This window comes from Balaenoptera borealis (assembly GCF_965194805.1).
Source record: "Balaenoptera borealis genome assembly, chromosome: 3".
NCBI classification, from domain to species: Eukaryota; Metazoa; Chordata; class Mammalia; order Artiodactyla; family Balaenopteridae; genus Balaenoptera; species Balaenoptera borealis.
Window position 1 is genome coordinate 83,371,667 of NC_138866.1, and position 12,769 is coordinate 83,384,435.

General features: G+C 59.5%; 2 protein-coding genes across 9 annotated transcripts in view; one reads left to right on the top strand and one right to left on the bottom strand.

The window, feature by feature from the left end:
• The window catches only part of PAK6 (p21 (RAC1) activated kinase 6), a 34,352-nt gene extending 28,345 nt beyond the window's left edge, over positions 1-6,007 (top strand). For 7 of the 8 annotated variants that reach the window (XM_082384969.1, XM_082384966.1, XM_082384965.1 and 4 more), the window contains 6 exons: positions 909-1,406; positions 1,530-1,663; positions 2,030-2,156; positions 2,257-2,382; positions 2,863-2,997; positions 4,398-6,007. In XM_082384969.1, coding sequence (XP_082241095.1) covers positions 909-1,406; positions 1,530-1,663; positions 2,030-2,156; positions 2,257-2,382; positions 2,863-2,997; positions 4,398-4,565 — 1,188 coding nt within the window. In that variant the 3' untranslated portion in view covers positions 4,566-6,007. The remainder of the gene's footprint in view (positions 1-908; positions 1,407-1,529; positions 1,664-2,029; positions 2,157-2,256; positions 2,383-2,862; positions 2,998-4,397) is intronic. The other variant, XM_082384971.1, reaches the window with a different exon arrangement.
• Positions 6,008-6,113: 106 nt separating this feature from the next.
• ANKRD63 (ankyrin repeat domain 63) lies at positions 6,114-12,180 on the bottom strand. Its single transcript, XM_082385024.1, has one exon. The coding sequence runs from the start codon at positions 11,143-11,145 to the stop codon at positions 9,997-9,999; it is 1,149 nt and encodes a 382-aa protein (XP_082241150.1). The 5' UTR covers positions 11,146-12,180; the 3' UTR covers positions 6,114-9,996.
• Between the last annotated feature and the right edge of the window lie 589 nt (positions 12,181-12,769).

Consider the following 12,769-nt stretch of genomic DNA (forward strand, 5'->3'; position numbering starts at 1 on the left):
GCTGCTCGGAGGGCTGGGCCTGAGCAGGACTCACTGGGGGCCCAGCCTGCTGCTCAGTTCCATCTTCCCTCCCTCCCTCCCTCCCTGCCAGAGACCAGAAAGATAGGCCCCCTGCCTTCTCTTCCTTCTTGGGGGTCATCAGCCAGGAGTTCCATGTGGCTAGTGGAGGAGCTGCTCTGGGGAGCCCTGAGGAAACCCCCTCACCCCTGGCCCCAAGGCTTGGGTTTGGCTGGACCTACCCTCCTGATTCCAGATCTCTCTAGCACCAGATCCCCAGCCCAGGAGACACCTGAGGACCCCCCAAGATGGTAACATGGCTCTGTGGTCCTCTGTTGGGGACCTAATCTCACTGCTCAGACGCGCAGACTCCCCATTGTCAGGAACAAGCAGGACTATCAGACGGCAGCCGTGGCTTCCCTGTCCTGTCCTGGGAGTCAGTCACAGCTGCCTTGCTGCAGCCCCCGCCCCTATGCCCAGGGCCTCTTCTGCCCGCATGGGCCCTTGGGTAGGGTAGCCACGGTTGTGAACGCCTCTGACCCAGAGTGCCTCCTGGTGGCCTCCCTGGGGTCTGGCTGTCAGTCACCCAAGGAAGAAATACCAGCCCAGGGCACCCCAGGGACTCGGCTTTGTCTTCGCAGGAAGGTCAGTGTGGATATAAAGAGCTGTTGTTTTGTCTGCTCACCTGGGGACACTGGGGGTTGACTTCTCAAGCAGGACTATGGTTTGGCTTCAGCTCCATTTGAAAATCTTCGCTTGTGGCACCTCCCACGTTAGTCTGATGCCCAGCCCGGCTCTGCCCAACCCTGCCCGTGTCCAGAGGTCACGGCAGCCAGCCCCTGCCTCTGGGAAGGGTACTCCAAATGCTCCCACAGCCAAACCCCTTTCTGTTTCTTCCTTTCTCCCTGCAGCCCAACTCCTCTTCCAGACCACTGCAGAAAGACCGCCCCCCAAGCCTGGTGGCCAAGGCCCAGTCCTTCCCCTCAGACCAGCCCGTGGGGACCTTCAGCCCTCTGGCCACCTCGGATACCAGCAGCCCCCAGAAGTCCCTCCGCACAGCCCCAGCTGCCGGCCCTCCTCCAGGACGGTCTTCCCCGGCAGGCTCCCCCCGCACCCGGCATGCCCAGATCAGCACCAGCAACCTGTACCTGCCCCAGGACCCCACAGTGGCCAAGGGTGCCCTGGCTGGTGAGGAAACGGGCGTTGTGACACACGAGCAGTTCAAGGCTGCACTCAGGATGGTGGTGGACCAGGGTGACCCCCGGCTACTGCTGGACAGCTACATGAAGATCGGCGAGGGCTCCACGGGCATCGTCTGCCTGGCCCGGGAGAAGCACTCGGGCCGCCAGGTGGCCGTCAAGATGATGGACCTCAGGAAGCAGCAGCGCAGGGAGCTGCTCTTTAACGAGGTGGGAGGAGAGGGCGTGGCGGGGCATGTGGGACGGGCAGTGACGGCGGAGGCAGGCTGGACGTCTGCAAGCAGGGGCAGTGGGGAGGGTGCCCGGCACTCAGGCGTCCCCTCCTGCCCCCAGGTGGTGATCATGCGGGACTACCAGCACCTCAACGTGGTGGAGATGTACAAGAGCTACCTGGTGGGCGAGGAGCTGTGGGTGCTTATGGAGTTCCTGCAGGGCGGGGCCCTCACGGACATCATCTCCCAAGTCAGGTGGGCAGCTGGGAGGGCTGGGACCCAGCGCTGGCTGCTCCCGCCACTGCCCTGGCAGGGATATTAGGCAGCCTCAGGCCCGGATGATTGGGGTGCCCGTCACGTGGTCCTGAGCCACCCTGCCCACCCCCATCTGTTCGGGTTAACAGACCCAGGGGTCTCAGGGCAGTAGGGAAGACACTAGGTCTCCAGCCTAGGCCCAGGCCCGTTTCCATCAGGGTTCTGGCCTGACTGGGCTCCCACACACATCGTCCAGGAGCTGTGGGGCCCCCTACCAGGGGCACCTACTCTGCCCAGCCCGTCTGCCCTGCAACCCCGCCAAAGCTAACATGCTCTTCTGCTGGTGGCCCTGCCTTCCCCGTCCAGGCTGAATGAGGAGCAGATCGCCACTGTGTGCGAGGCCGTGCTGCAGGCCCTGGCTTACCTGCACGCCCAGGGTGTCATCCACCGGGACATCAAGAGCGACTCCATCCTGCTGACCCTTGACGGCAGGGTAGGGCCCTTCCCAACCTGGCACACCCACGACCCCACTTCACGGCTCCTCCTCCTAGTTCGCCGCTCACTCCCCTTTCTCCCTCTCACCCCAACCCCAGGTGAAACTCTCGGACTTTGGATTCTGTGCACAGATCAGCAAAGATGTCCCTAAGAGGAAGTCCCTGGTGGGAACCCCCTACTGGATGGCTCCTGAAGTGATCTCCAGGTGTCTGTATGCGACTGAGGTAACCGCTCCCTCCATCACCCAGTCCTCCCAGAAGAGGCTTGGGAACACATAGCTCTTCTACTTGTGGTCTCCTCCAGAGCCCCCCACCCAAAATAACCCCGGTTGTTGGGTTCCCACTTAGTCAATACCCTACCCCAATGTCCACTGCCCTCTTCCCACTCTTGGTTGGGTCTTCTCTGGCCTGTGACTTTGCTGCCACAAACTGGTCCCCAAAATGCTCTCCCCCAAGCTCAAGGGTAGGTTGGGGTATGGCCAGGCTTCCCCATGTGTGGTGGCCTTTCTAAGAGAGTGGCTGACAGCTGTGCCCCTGCAGTCAGTGGTCACTCACGCAGGTAGTAACTACCACAGGGAAGGTGACCAGGAAGGAGGCCGACTCACCAAGGAAACCTGGGACCAGCTGCTCCCCTCCCGCTGCAGCATGTTGCTACCAAGGGGCCAGACTCTGGCCAGTGGAGTCAAGGACATTCTCCTCCTGCAGGTGGATATCTGGTCTCTGGGCATCATGGTGATTGAGATGGTAGATGGAGAGCCACCCTACTTCAGTGACTCCCCAGTGCAAGCCATGAAGAGGCTCCGGGACAGCCCCCCACCCAAGCTGAAGAACACTCACAAGGTCAGTCGGTACACAAGGTGTGACCCTGCAGGCCCCATTTTCCTGAGGCTTCAAGGATCAGAGTCTGGGCTGTCAAGCCCAGCCTCTCCCTCCCACAGAAACCAGAGGGCCCGGGCTCCCGGAAAAGGCTCCTCTTTCTCCACACAAATCCCGCACCTTGGTGTGGAGCCTAGTCACAAACTCCCATGGTCACTCCAACAAGTTTCCACCTGCAGACAACTGACGGGAGCCTGAAAGAAGGGAAAGCAAGGCCGGCGGGAGTCCCTGATGTCCTGGGAAAGAATCTAGAGAAGTTAACTGAGCAGTAACGCCTCTACCCCATCTGTCAGGGGAGGCATACCAAGGCACAGTGTTCCCAGTCCATCACAGAGAATTGGCTTGCCCTCCAGCAATGTACATCCTAACCACATCTGAGCCAGTTCTTCCCTTAAAACCAATGTGTGTGTGTGTGTGTGTGTAACGCTTTTCTGCCAAATCCACCCAAACCCACAGCCCTTACCTGTGGGCACCCCCTGCTGGCAGCCAGCTCAGCACAGGGCTGCAGAATGACACTGCCATCTGGTGGCCAGAGTGAGAAATGTCCCAGAGGGTTGAAGCTCAGTCTCTAAATGCAAGATAGTTCTGTAGCCCTGCTGGATGGGAGGAGAGACAGGAAACACTTTCTGAGACAGCTGGTCCTTGGAACCCGCACTCCTGACCCCCTAGACTAGCAGATATTTCTAATTGGCTAATTCCCCAGAGGATGCAGCCTTCCGTTACAGCCCAAGACTCAGCCTTATCCCAAAATATTGACTCAAAATGAACCAGGGTAAGCCCTTGACTTAGACTCTAAGGCTTAGAGAAATAAAGGAATCTTCCTTTTTCAGGTCCCACTTTGTCCTTTTCTATTTTTCAAAACACTCCTTCCTCCCTGACCTCTTTTTTTATCTTCACTAAAGCCCTATGCAGCAGACAGGGAAAGCACATTTTATCATTAGCCCATTTTACAGATGAGAAAACTGAGCTCTCGAGAAAAGTACAACTTGCTGGAGATTAGGGATAGACCCAGGACTGGATCACTGGGTACCAATCCCGTGCCCCTTTCCACAGAGCCTGAACACTGAGAGCCCTGAGAAGCAGCGTGGTGCATGGGCTGTATTTGGAGCCCAGCTCCCCAGCTCTCCTGGTATCCTAATTCCATTGCTCACCAGCACCCCCTATAGGTGAACTGGCCACCTTTCCCGGACTGATGCTGACTTTCTTTACCTACCTGATAGTCCAGAAAGTACTGAGCCTGGGAGGAACCAGGAAGTAAGAAACAAGAGAATTTAAGACTTTCAAATGACAGTGGGGCCAGGCAGATTGAGTCACCCCAAAGTGGCTGCAAACTGTGGCTTCCTCTCACTGCCCTGCCTCCACAGGTCTCCCCAGTGCTGCGAGACTTCCTGGAACGGATGCTGGTGCGAGACCCCCAGGAGAGAGCCATGGCCCAGGAGCTCCTGGACCACCCCTTCCTGCTGCAGACGGGGCTGCCCGAGTGCCTGGTGCCCCTGATCCAGCTCTACCGCAAGCAGGCCTCCACCTGCTGAGCCCAGCCCCAGAATGCACCTGCCACCTGTGCCCGCGGGCAGGGGACACTGGGCCACCAACTTGCCAACAGGGCCTGGCTGCCTGCCTCATTCTCTCAGTATTCTCTCCAAAGATTGAATGTGAAGCCCCGACCCTGCCCTCCTGCCCCTCAGCCCACTGGGCCAGGCCGGACCTGCCCCTCAGTCACTTTCCCTCCCAAGAGTCCCCAGTTGCCTTTGGGATGATGGAGACCCCTTCTGTAGGATGACCCTTTGTTATTTGCACAGGGATATTTCTATGAAACATGGAGACCAGTGCTTCTGGCCACTGTGGCCAACACAGCAGAAAAGGCTGCCGTGGTTTTTTATTTTAAAGGAGTAGTACACGAGCATCCCAGGTCACCCCAGAGGCAGACTGCCTGTCCTCATCAGGATGCTTGCTGTTCTCAGCTCCAATTCCAAATCCTGGGGTCTGAGAGGACCACAGGGAAGGTGTTTATTGCCTGACTCCATCTTCCTCCCTTGTGTCTGACTTCCTGAAGGCACAGTCCCACCTGCACCTGCTTCCCGACCCACCTGTGCTGACAACACACTCCCTGCACAGCCCGCGCCCAACTGTGAACAGCCTGCTCAGAAGCCGTGAGGGGGAGGGGAATTTTCTGGGTGAAAGAGGAAGAAGGCAGCTGGTGGTAAAGTGGTCTCACTTTACAGGATGCGTGTGCGCGCACACATGTGTGTGTGTGTGTGTGTGTGTGTGTGGTGTGGAGGAAGGTCACCCACGGCTGTCTTCGGTTAGGCTTCTCCATCTTCTCTCCCACTAAGCTCTGCTCTGAAGGTGACCTGCTTCCTTGGCCTGGTTTCCCACCTCTTAAGTCCCCAGGTTCTACCTGACCAGTGAAGAGGTCTGTATTGAGTCGAACACATCCTGGGGGCCTGGCCGGTTTCCGAGTTTCTCCTGTACTGTGGAATCTGAGAGCCAGGGACCAGAATGGTGAGGGAACAAACTTGTTTCACCTGTGAGCTTCATCTCAACAACCAGGTCCTCGGGGACCCGCTCTTCTTTTGTGTGCTTGGGGGACCTGTTCTTTTCAAAATCCTGGTCTGGGGGAGGTGAACCAGCTCCCGATTCCATCATGTCACTGGAACGGGCACCCCATTTGTGCGAACCTGCCCCTAGCTGCCTCCTCAGACACCTGTCTCCTTGTCCTCCTCCCCTGCCCACCTTCAGGGCTGTTGTGAGACAGGGAATCCCAGGGAAGAACTCCAGGTGTCTGGACCCTATCTAGATAATATTTTTAGATTCCTCTATCCCTAGGTGGCCTGCTTTGGGGCAAAAAAAAAAAAAAAAAAAAAAAATTGCAAGGACTTTTTTTTAAGGGTCAGAGTTTTAAAAACAAAAGCATTGTCCCTTTTGTGAATTGTTTGCACTTGTGCCTGTTTTAAATTAAACTGAGTGTTCAAAACCCCTGGCCTTCCTGTTGTCCCTGGGAGTGGAGCCAGGCTGTCTTCAAACTGGACACGCTGTAGTGGGTGTCCGGGGTGGCCCTCCCTCCTCTCTGCTGTGAGCCCCCCGACGGTCATTCTGATCCGCAGAAAATCCTACTCCCTGGTGGCATGTGGGCCTGAAATGAGGGCAGAGAAGAAGAGAAACAGGAAGTGAAAGGCCCTTGGGACTGAAAGAGCTGAGAAATAGACAGGGCTCCTTCCCAGGGGAGAAGAACCCAACCCGGAAAGCCAGGGCCGTGGGCTGTGCTTGCTGGCTCCACAGGGGCTCTGGGGCAGCCTCCAGGGCTGATGACCACTTTCTGCAGCAGCATCTCCCTTCCCCCGTTTGCTTCCCCCCTGCCATCTCCCCGGAAAGTCAGAGGCTGCTCTCCTCAAACTGTCCATAGCAAGTGGCCTGGAACTGCTTCCAGTGAGAAAGCAGTCTCTGTTTCGGTTCTCAGAACAGAGGGCGACCGTGAGGAGCTGTGAAAGAGCGCAACTGGAAACCAAGAAACCTGGGTCTTTAATCTTCTAGCTCTGACACTGATTCCAGCACTTACTTCCTGAGGTCTCGTTCTACCCCCTCTCTGTCAGGGTCACTGAAACCTTCTACCCAGGAGCAAGGAGTCCTGCAGACCTCCTCCCCCACAGCTCCCCACCTAGACAGCTGCCCTGGTCTAAGGGCCCCTGTCCCACCAGCTCAGCCAGAGGCAGCACCTGAGTCTTACCTCCAGGAAGCAGCCACAGTGGGCTGGGCAGGGATGGAGGCTGAGGGAAGGCGGAACCTTCCACCTCCCAACCGAAGCCCACGGTCAGGAGTGGTTGGCAAGGCAAAAAGAGGCCAGTTCTTGCAACTGAATAACACTGGATTTATTAACTATTCTTTTGAGCTCTAAGAGTCCTTCCACTGCACAGTGTCATTCCAAAAGCATGTGCATATGTCATTTAGCCTCACACACAGACCGGTTCTGAGCTTGACCCGAGAGTACCAGCTCCAGTGGCACAGGTGACTTCACAGTGACGAAAGCAACAAGAATTGGAAAACCAAAATGTTTAGAAAAGTCTCTTCTAAACCAGATTGAGCTCGAGGGGACCCCAGCCTCAATGCCTTGGGGCTGACAATAAGAGGAAGTTCAGGATAGCGAAATGTGGTGAAACATCTAAGTTCTGCACAGAGCTGGGCCTGGTAAGAAATCTGCAAGAACAGCAAGGCAGTCAAACACACAATTCAGTTCAGACAGGAAAGATCTGCTGTGGTTTTTTAGAAACATCACTTTCAACCACCAAACCCTTGGCAATTCCAGAGAGGAGCCCTCATGGTTGTTTATCCAATAAAGAGGGCCCAAGGTGACGTTCAACCAGAAAGCCCCGTGTCAGCAACACTTGAAACATGACAGCACCTTCAACACAATGTGCAACCCAGACCCACGTCTTCAATGTGGTATTTTGAAGAAGCCAAAATACTTGTATTCTTACACCATTAAAATTAAACTTCATAAAAATTAAACACAGTTGGATAAGTGAGCAAGCAAGGATCAGAAAAAAGGAGTTTGCACTTGGGGCGTCCAATTACCACCCGTCCCACCCCAGATCCTCTCCTTCTGGCTTTTCAGGCGTTTTTCAGAACTTTTCAGTTCAGCCGCCACCCAGACAGTGGGACTGAGGAGAGGCAGATATTTGGGGAGAGAAAAATGGGGGAAGGGCAAAACACCCCAGAAACGAAAGCAAATCGCATCAGAAGAAAACAGTGCATAATCAGCAGGTCTCAAGGTTCAGAAATCGTAAGGGATGGGTTGGAAGCTCCAGTTTCTCAGAAGACAGCAGGAGCTCTCTATATGGAGCCTTAACCTGGAAGATCTTGGTGTCCTAAGTAAAGGGTCTGGGCTCCTGCTACTCCAAATGCGAGTTTTTTGTTCATTGTCCCTCACTTCACTGCTGTGAAATGACTTCAAGTATCCGGATTTAATACACAAGAGGAAGAGGATTCCATGGGTAAGTGCACAGGGAGGGAGAAGTACACAGCGGTGGCTCCAAATAAAACCACAGGGCTGAACTCCAAGCCTGGGCGCAGCGAGAACGCAACTTTGCCACCAGGGGGCACCAGAGATCACGTCCAGTGTCTTGGGCCCTCGCGGCCTCGCGGACCCTGGAGCGGTGGAAGCACTGGGGAGGTGTCTGACACTTACACGAGGCCGGCCCCTGATCACCCATCCCTCACCCCAGGCCCAATTTCTCATCACAGGTCATTCTCGCTCTGGGCAGTTCCCCTAGAGTTATTGGTGAGAAAACTTCCGTTCTGCAAAGATGAATAGATCGACGTCTTGAAAAGACCCCACGGCCGGCAGCTGAGGGGCTGCACGCTCAACCTTCGGGGTTCACAAAAATCTCCCCACGCGCTGCCACCCCACGGGCTGGGCACACAGGTTCGTGTGCTGGCGCTTCCGCAGGATCCTAGGGCACGCGATTCGCCAGACCCTCCAGACCCCTCTCGCTTGGCCGGCACAAAGATGAGGGCGGGGGCGGGGAGGGATGGGGACGAAGGGCCAGGCTAGGAAAGGGCCTTTAACCACCTCTCCGCTGCTGCCTCTGACTCACTAATCTGCCCAGTACTGAAGTTGAGCCGGGCCTGCGTCCCACGCTTTGGGGCAGAGGCAGGGGTCCTTGGTCTCGAGCTCTAGCATCCATCATCCACCCTGCCCTCCATTAACGGCCCAGCGAGAAGCAGGAACCGTTTAACAGCCCTCTTCCAGCTCTCAAAGGAGTTTGATATAATTTAAACCCGGACCTGCGGCTCGTGTGGGCTTCAGACTCCCGCGCGCCGCCGCCGTTTAACGTGGCAAACACTTCAGTCAATTATCCCCCTCGCGGAGCTTCTATTTAAAGAGACATTGTCAGGTTCTTAAGCCTCGGATCAGACCCGCTGCTTTCTGCTTCACATACAAAGACTCAAAACACGAGTCCTTTGAGGATTGGAAGAAATACAATTAATCAAAGCCTTCGCAACCGTTCCCCCCTGCGGGAGCACCCACGTGCAAGACCGGGAGCTGCGAGGCGGTGGGGGCGGGGGAAGTGCTAAGTCCTTTCCATTTCAGGCCTCTGAGAGTGAGAGGAAATAGGCTCAAGAGCCCAGAGCTGGGCTGGGTAAGGGGGGCGAGGGGGCGCGTGAGCGGGGCGGGGGGGAAATGACCCCACATTGTCGATGAAGTTGAATCTTGGGTCAGCCTTCGGCTGAGGCAGAAGGAGCTGGAATTACCCAGAAGCTGGTTCAAGGTACAACTGGCATTCCTGCCACCCCCAAACTATGCTTTCAATGTCTTGAGGCAGGAGTTTCTCCCCCCAAAAATTTAACCTCCAGACTCCTTCCCTCCCGTTCAGAAAAGCTCTGAGGTCCATCTCCAGGCTCCCCTTCTCCATCACTCCAACACAAGGGGAAGGGATACTTGGGTCATGTGGGGCATTACTGTCAGCATCACTGGGGTAGAGGGGCAGGGATTGGGGGATGGGGGAGTGGGAGTGGGGGGGGGCTAGGGAGACTAGGCCTTTGTTCTACAGGACAACTCTTCTGCCTGCCTGGCTGACTAGGGTGTGGGAAAACGCGGCAAGGGGAAGGAAACCCGGCAGAAGCCTGAAGGACACAGGAGTGCACCTTAGCGCCCAGGGAAGGGGGTCCAGCTGGAAAGCTGTAGCCTATGGATCCAGTCTTCTACTCCTCGCTTCCATGACAGGAACAGCAGGCCTTTAGAAAAGGTGAGAGACTCGGGCAGGGAATACCAACAAGCACAAAAAAGAAATAAGATAGGGGTCCCTTTCGGAGAGAGGGCTGAGGGAGGTCTCACCTTGGCAGTAGGGACAGGTTCTAGGATCTGGGGGTGGGAAACTGCCAGGAAAGTGAGGGACCTGGGAAAAAGAAATCCCAGTGGAGCAGAGGGGGGAAGGTGGGGGGAGCAGGGCTCGGCCTCGAGGCTGTTTACCGCTGAGCGTGCAGCACCACGGCCTCCGTGCCCGTCTGCCAAGGCTGAGGCCCAGGCACCGAATGGGGCAGAGCGTTGGGCTCTAATTCTGGGCCGCTCTCGGGCCCAGGTGCCTCCCCGACCAGGCTGGGGATGTCTGGAGCTGTGGAGCGTCGGCGCAAACCCAAGCGGCCAGAGCCGGGGGCGCCCTCGGGGTGGGGGCTAAGGCCGACGGGGACTTGCACTAAGGTTGGGGGCGCTCCCTCCAGCACCTCCTGCGAACGCCACCGCCCAGCCCCTGAAGACTGGGGCGAGTGTGGTTGGGCCATCAGGGCTCCCGCCCGCAGTCGAGCCGCCTCCTCCTCGGTCACGGCACCCAACGCCAGGCTCATGCTCCGGCCCAGCTCCGGCCGCTCGCTGCCCTGCGCCCGGTGCCGACCGAAGCCCTTACCCCCTGAGCCAGCCTCGCCGCCGTGACCATGGCCACCGGCCGCTCGAGCAAAGCGCGCCAGGAGAGGCCGCGGTAGGCGGCGGGGGCTGGGTCTTCGGCGCTCCGGGCTGGGCGCGGGAGCCGGACGGCCAGGGGGGCTGTCGGAGTTGGAGCCCCGGGCCGCGGCGGCAGCGGCTGCGCGGCCCCAGGGCCCGGTGAGGGCCTGCACACAGGTCCCGTGGCCGCGGGCAGCGGCCAGTTGCAGCGCCGTGAGGCCCGCCCGGTTGGTGCGGTCGAGGCGCAGGCCGAGGCGGCGGAAAGAGCGCACCAGGAACTCGAGCACCGCCCCGTGGCCGCACGCTGCCGCCCACATCACCGGGCTATTGCCCGCCGAGTCGGCCGCCTCGGGGTCGCCGCTGAACTGCACCAGCAGTTGCACGGCGTCCAGGTGGCCGCGTTCGCACGCCAGGCTGAGCGCCGTGCGGCCGCGCTCGTCCCGCAGGTTCACTGCTGCACCCTGCTCCAGCAGTAGTCGCACAAAGCGCGCGCGCAGCGCGGGGTCTGGCAAGCCCACGGCCACCATGAGCGGCGTGCGGCCCTGCTCCGCGCGGCAGTCGATGATGCTGCGGTCCAGCGCATCCAGCACAAAGCGGGCCAGGTGCACTTTGCCCGCCTGCATGGCCTCCAGGAAGGTACGCGTACCCGCTCGGGGGCACAGGTCCTTGGGCTTGAGCATGGCCTCGGCCGCCGCGCCCAGGCGGCCCGGCAGCTCCGCACGGGGGCGCCCCTGTTCCTGAGCCCCGCCGGGCTCCGGCCCCCGCCGGCGCTCGGGTATGGCTCCCTCCGCGCGTGGGCGGCTGCGGCCGAGGGTCCTGAGGTTCCCACTCTGTCCTCCAGCTGCCCCGCCGCTCCTGGGCCGCACGCCCGGCGTCTCGCTGCTCCTTCCCTGGGCTTCCCACCTGAAGGTGTAGGTTGCTCGCTACTCCGGGCTCCGCGCCTGGCCCGCCACAAGACGATGGGAGCCGAAGCTCGGGCTCCTCCTGACTCTCCCGCTGCTTTCCCAGTGTCCGGCGCCCCTCAGTCCGTAGTGGCTGGGAGCCGCGCCACTCACCCGCACCCGGGGCAGCACCGCTCCCCTGCTGAGACGGTGGCGCCCGCCGTGCGCGCCTGCCTCTAGCCCTGGCGGGGCGCGCCGCTCCTCAATCTGCTGGCGCCGCTCCTCCGCCTCCTCCCCTCTCGCGGGGGCCGGGCCACGCCAGGGCGCTTGCTCCTTACTTGGGGGGCTTGGCGGCGCGGGAGTCGCCGCCCGCATAGATACCTGGTTTTACAGTCTCGGGGGTCTGCGTGGCAATGGCTACTCAGGAAGCGGGCTGAGCCGTCAGGGCCGAAACTGACGGGGCGGCGGAGACCGCCCCTGACCTTCACCCACCTCTCGGTGGGCCACGACGTCGGGGAGCAGCTTCTCCTCCGCGCTTCCCTGGGGCTGCGGCAGCGGGGGCGGGGCGGGGGCTGCTCGCAGGGGGCCACATGCACCCGACCGGGCCAATCCCAAAGTCACAGTCTTCTCTCCCCACCCTCCGCCCCCACCGGAGTCGGTGCCCGGGTCTCCTTAGAAACTGGCGGGACCCTGAGCCCGTCGGAGAAGACGACGGCTGCCCCCATCGGTGCGGGTGGAAGGAAATGGGACCCCATGAGGGCAGAACTGGACCATAAGCGAGCTGGGGGTGGTGGCGAAAGGCGGGCGGGGAGTAAATCACTCCCCAAATCGGGGGAGGGGGGTACCTACGCTGTGCGGGGTTGGGGGCCCTCAGTCTGGCTGGGAACCGCCACTGGAAGTGTAGCGAATCACGCACGCACACACAATTGTTCCTCCCGCACACGCTGATTCGGCGCGGGGGTGGCGGTGGGGGAGTGCGCTCTCGTATCTCGGACGTCTCCAACCGAGACAACGCGCCCGCCTGCCAGCTCCCGGCGGCTGAGAAGCTGGCGGTGCGGAGACGCGGCGACCGGAGCGGGCGCCTTAAGATCCGGGAGTACTGCAGCCGCGTTAGCAACTCCTCGGCGCCGCCTCCCCGCTGTTTCAGGACCCATCGCCACCCCGGAAAGAGCGAGGGCCATGCAAACGTCCCCCAGGGTCCCCGTCTCCCTCTTGAGCACAAAACCACCCCCAGACCACAGGGCTCTGACCTTGACCACTAGCTGAGCCCTTCCGAGATAAGAAGAGAGCACGAGTCAACAGAGTGTGAGAAAACCACCGCATCCCCTCTCCCTCCGGCCCGCTGCTCCGCCCTGAGTGGGCGGGGGGAGCAGGCCTCGGAGGAGGGGAGTCAGAGCACCTAAGAGCTGCAGAGGGTGGGAGG

Bases quoted from the DNA above. Each gene is read 5' to 3' on its own strand.
- ANKRD63 (XM_082385024.1), bottom strand. From the start codon at position 11,145: ATGCTCAAGCCCAAGGACCTGTGCCCCCGAGCGGGTACGCGTACCTTC.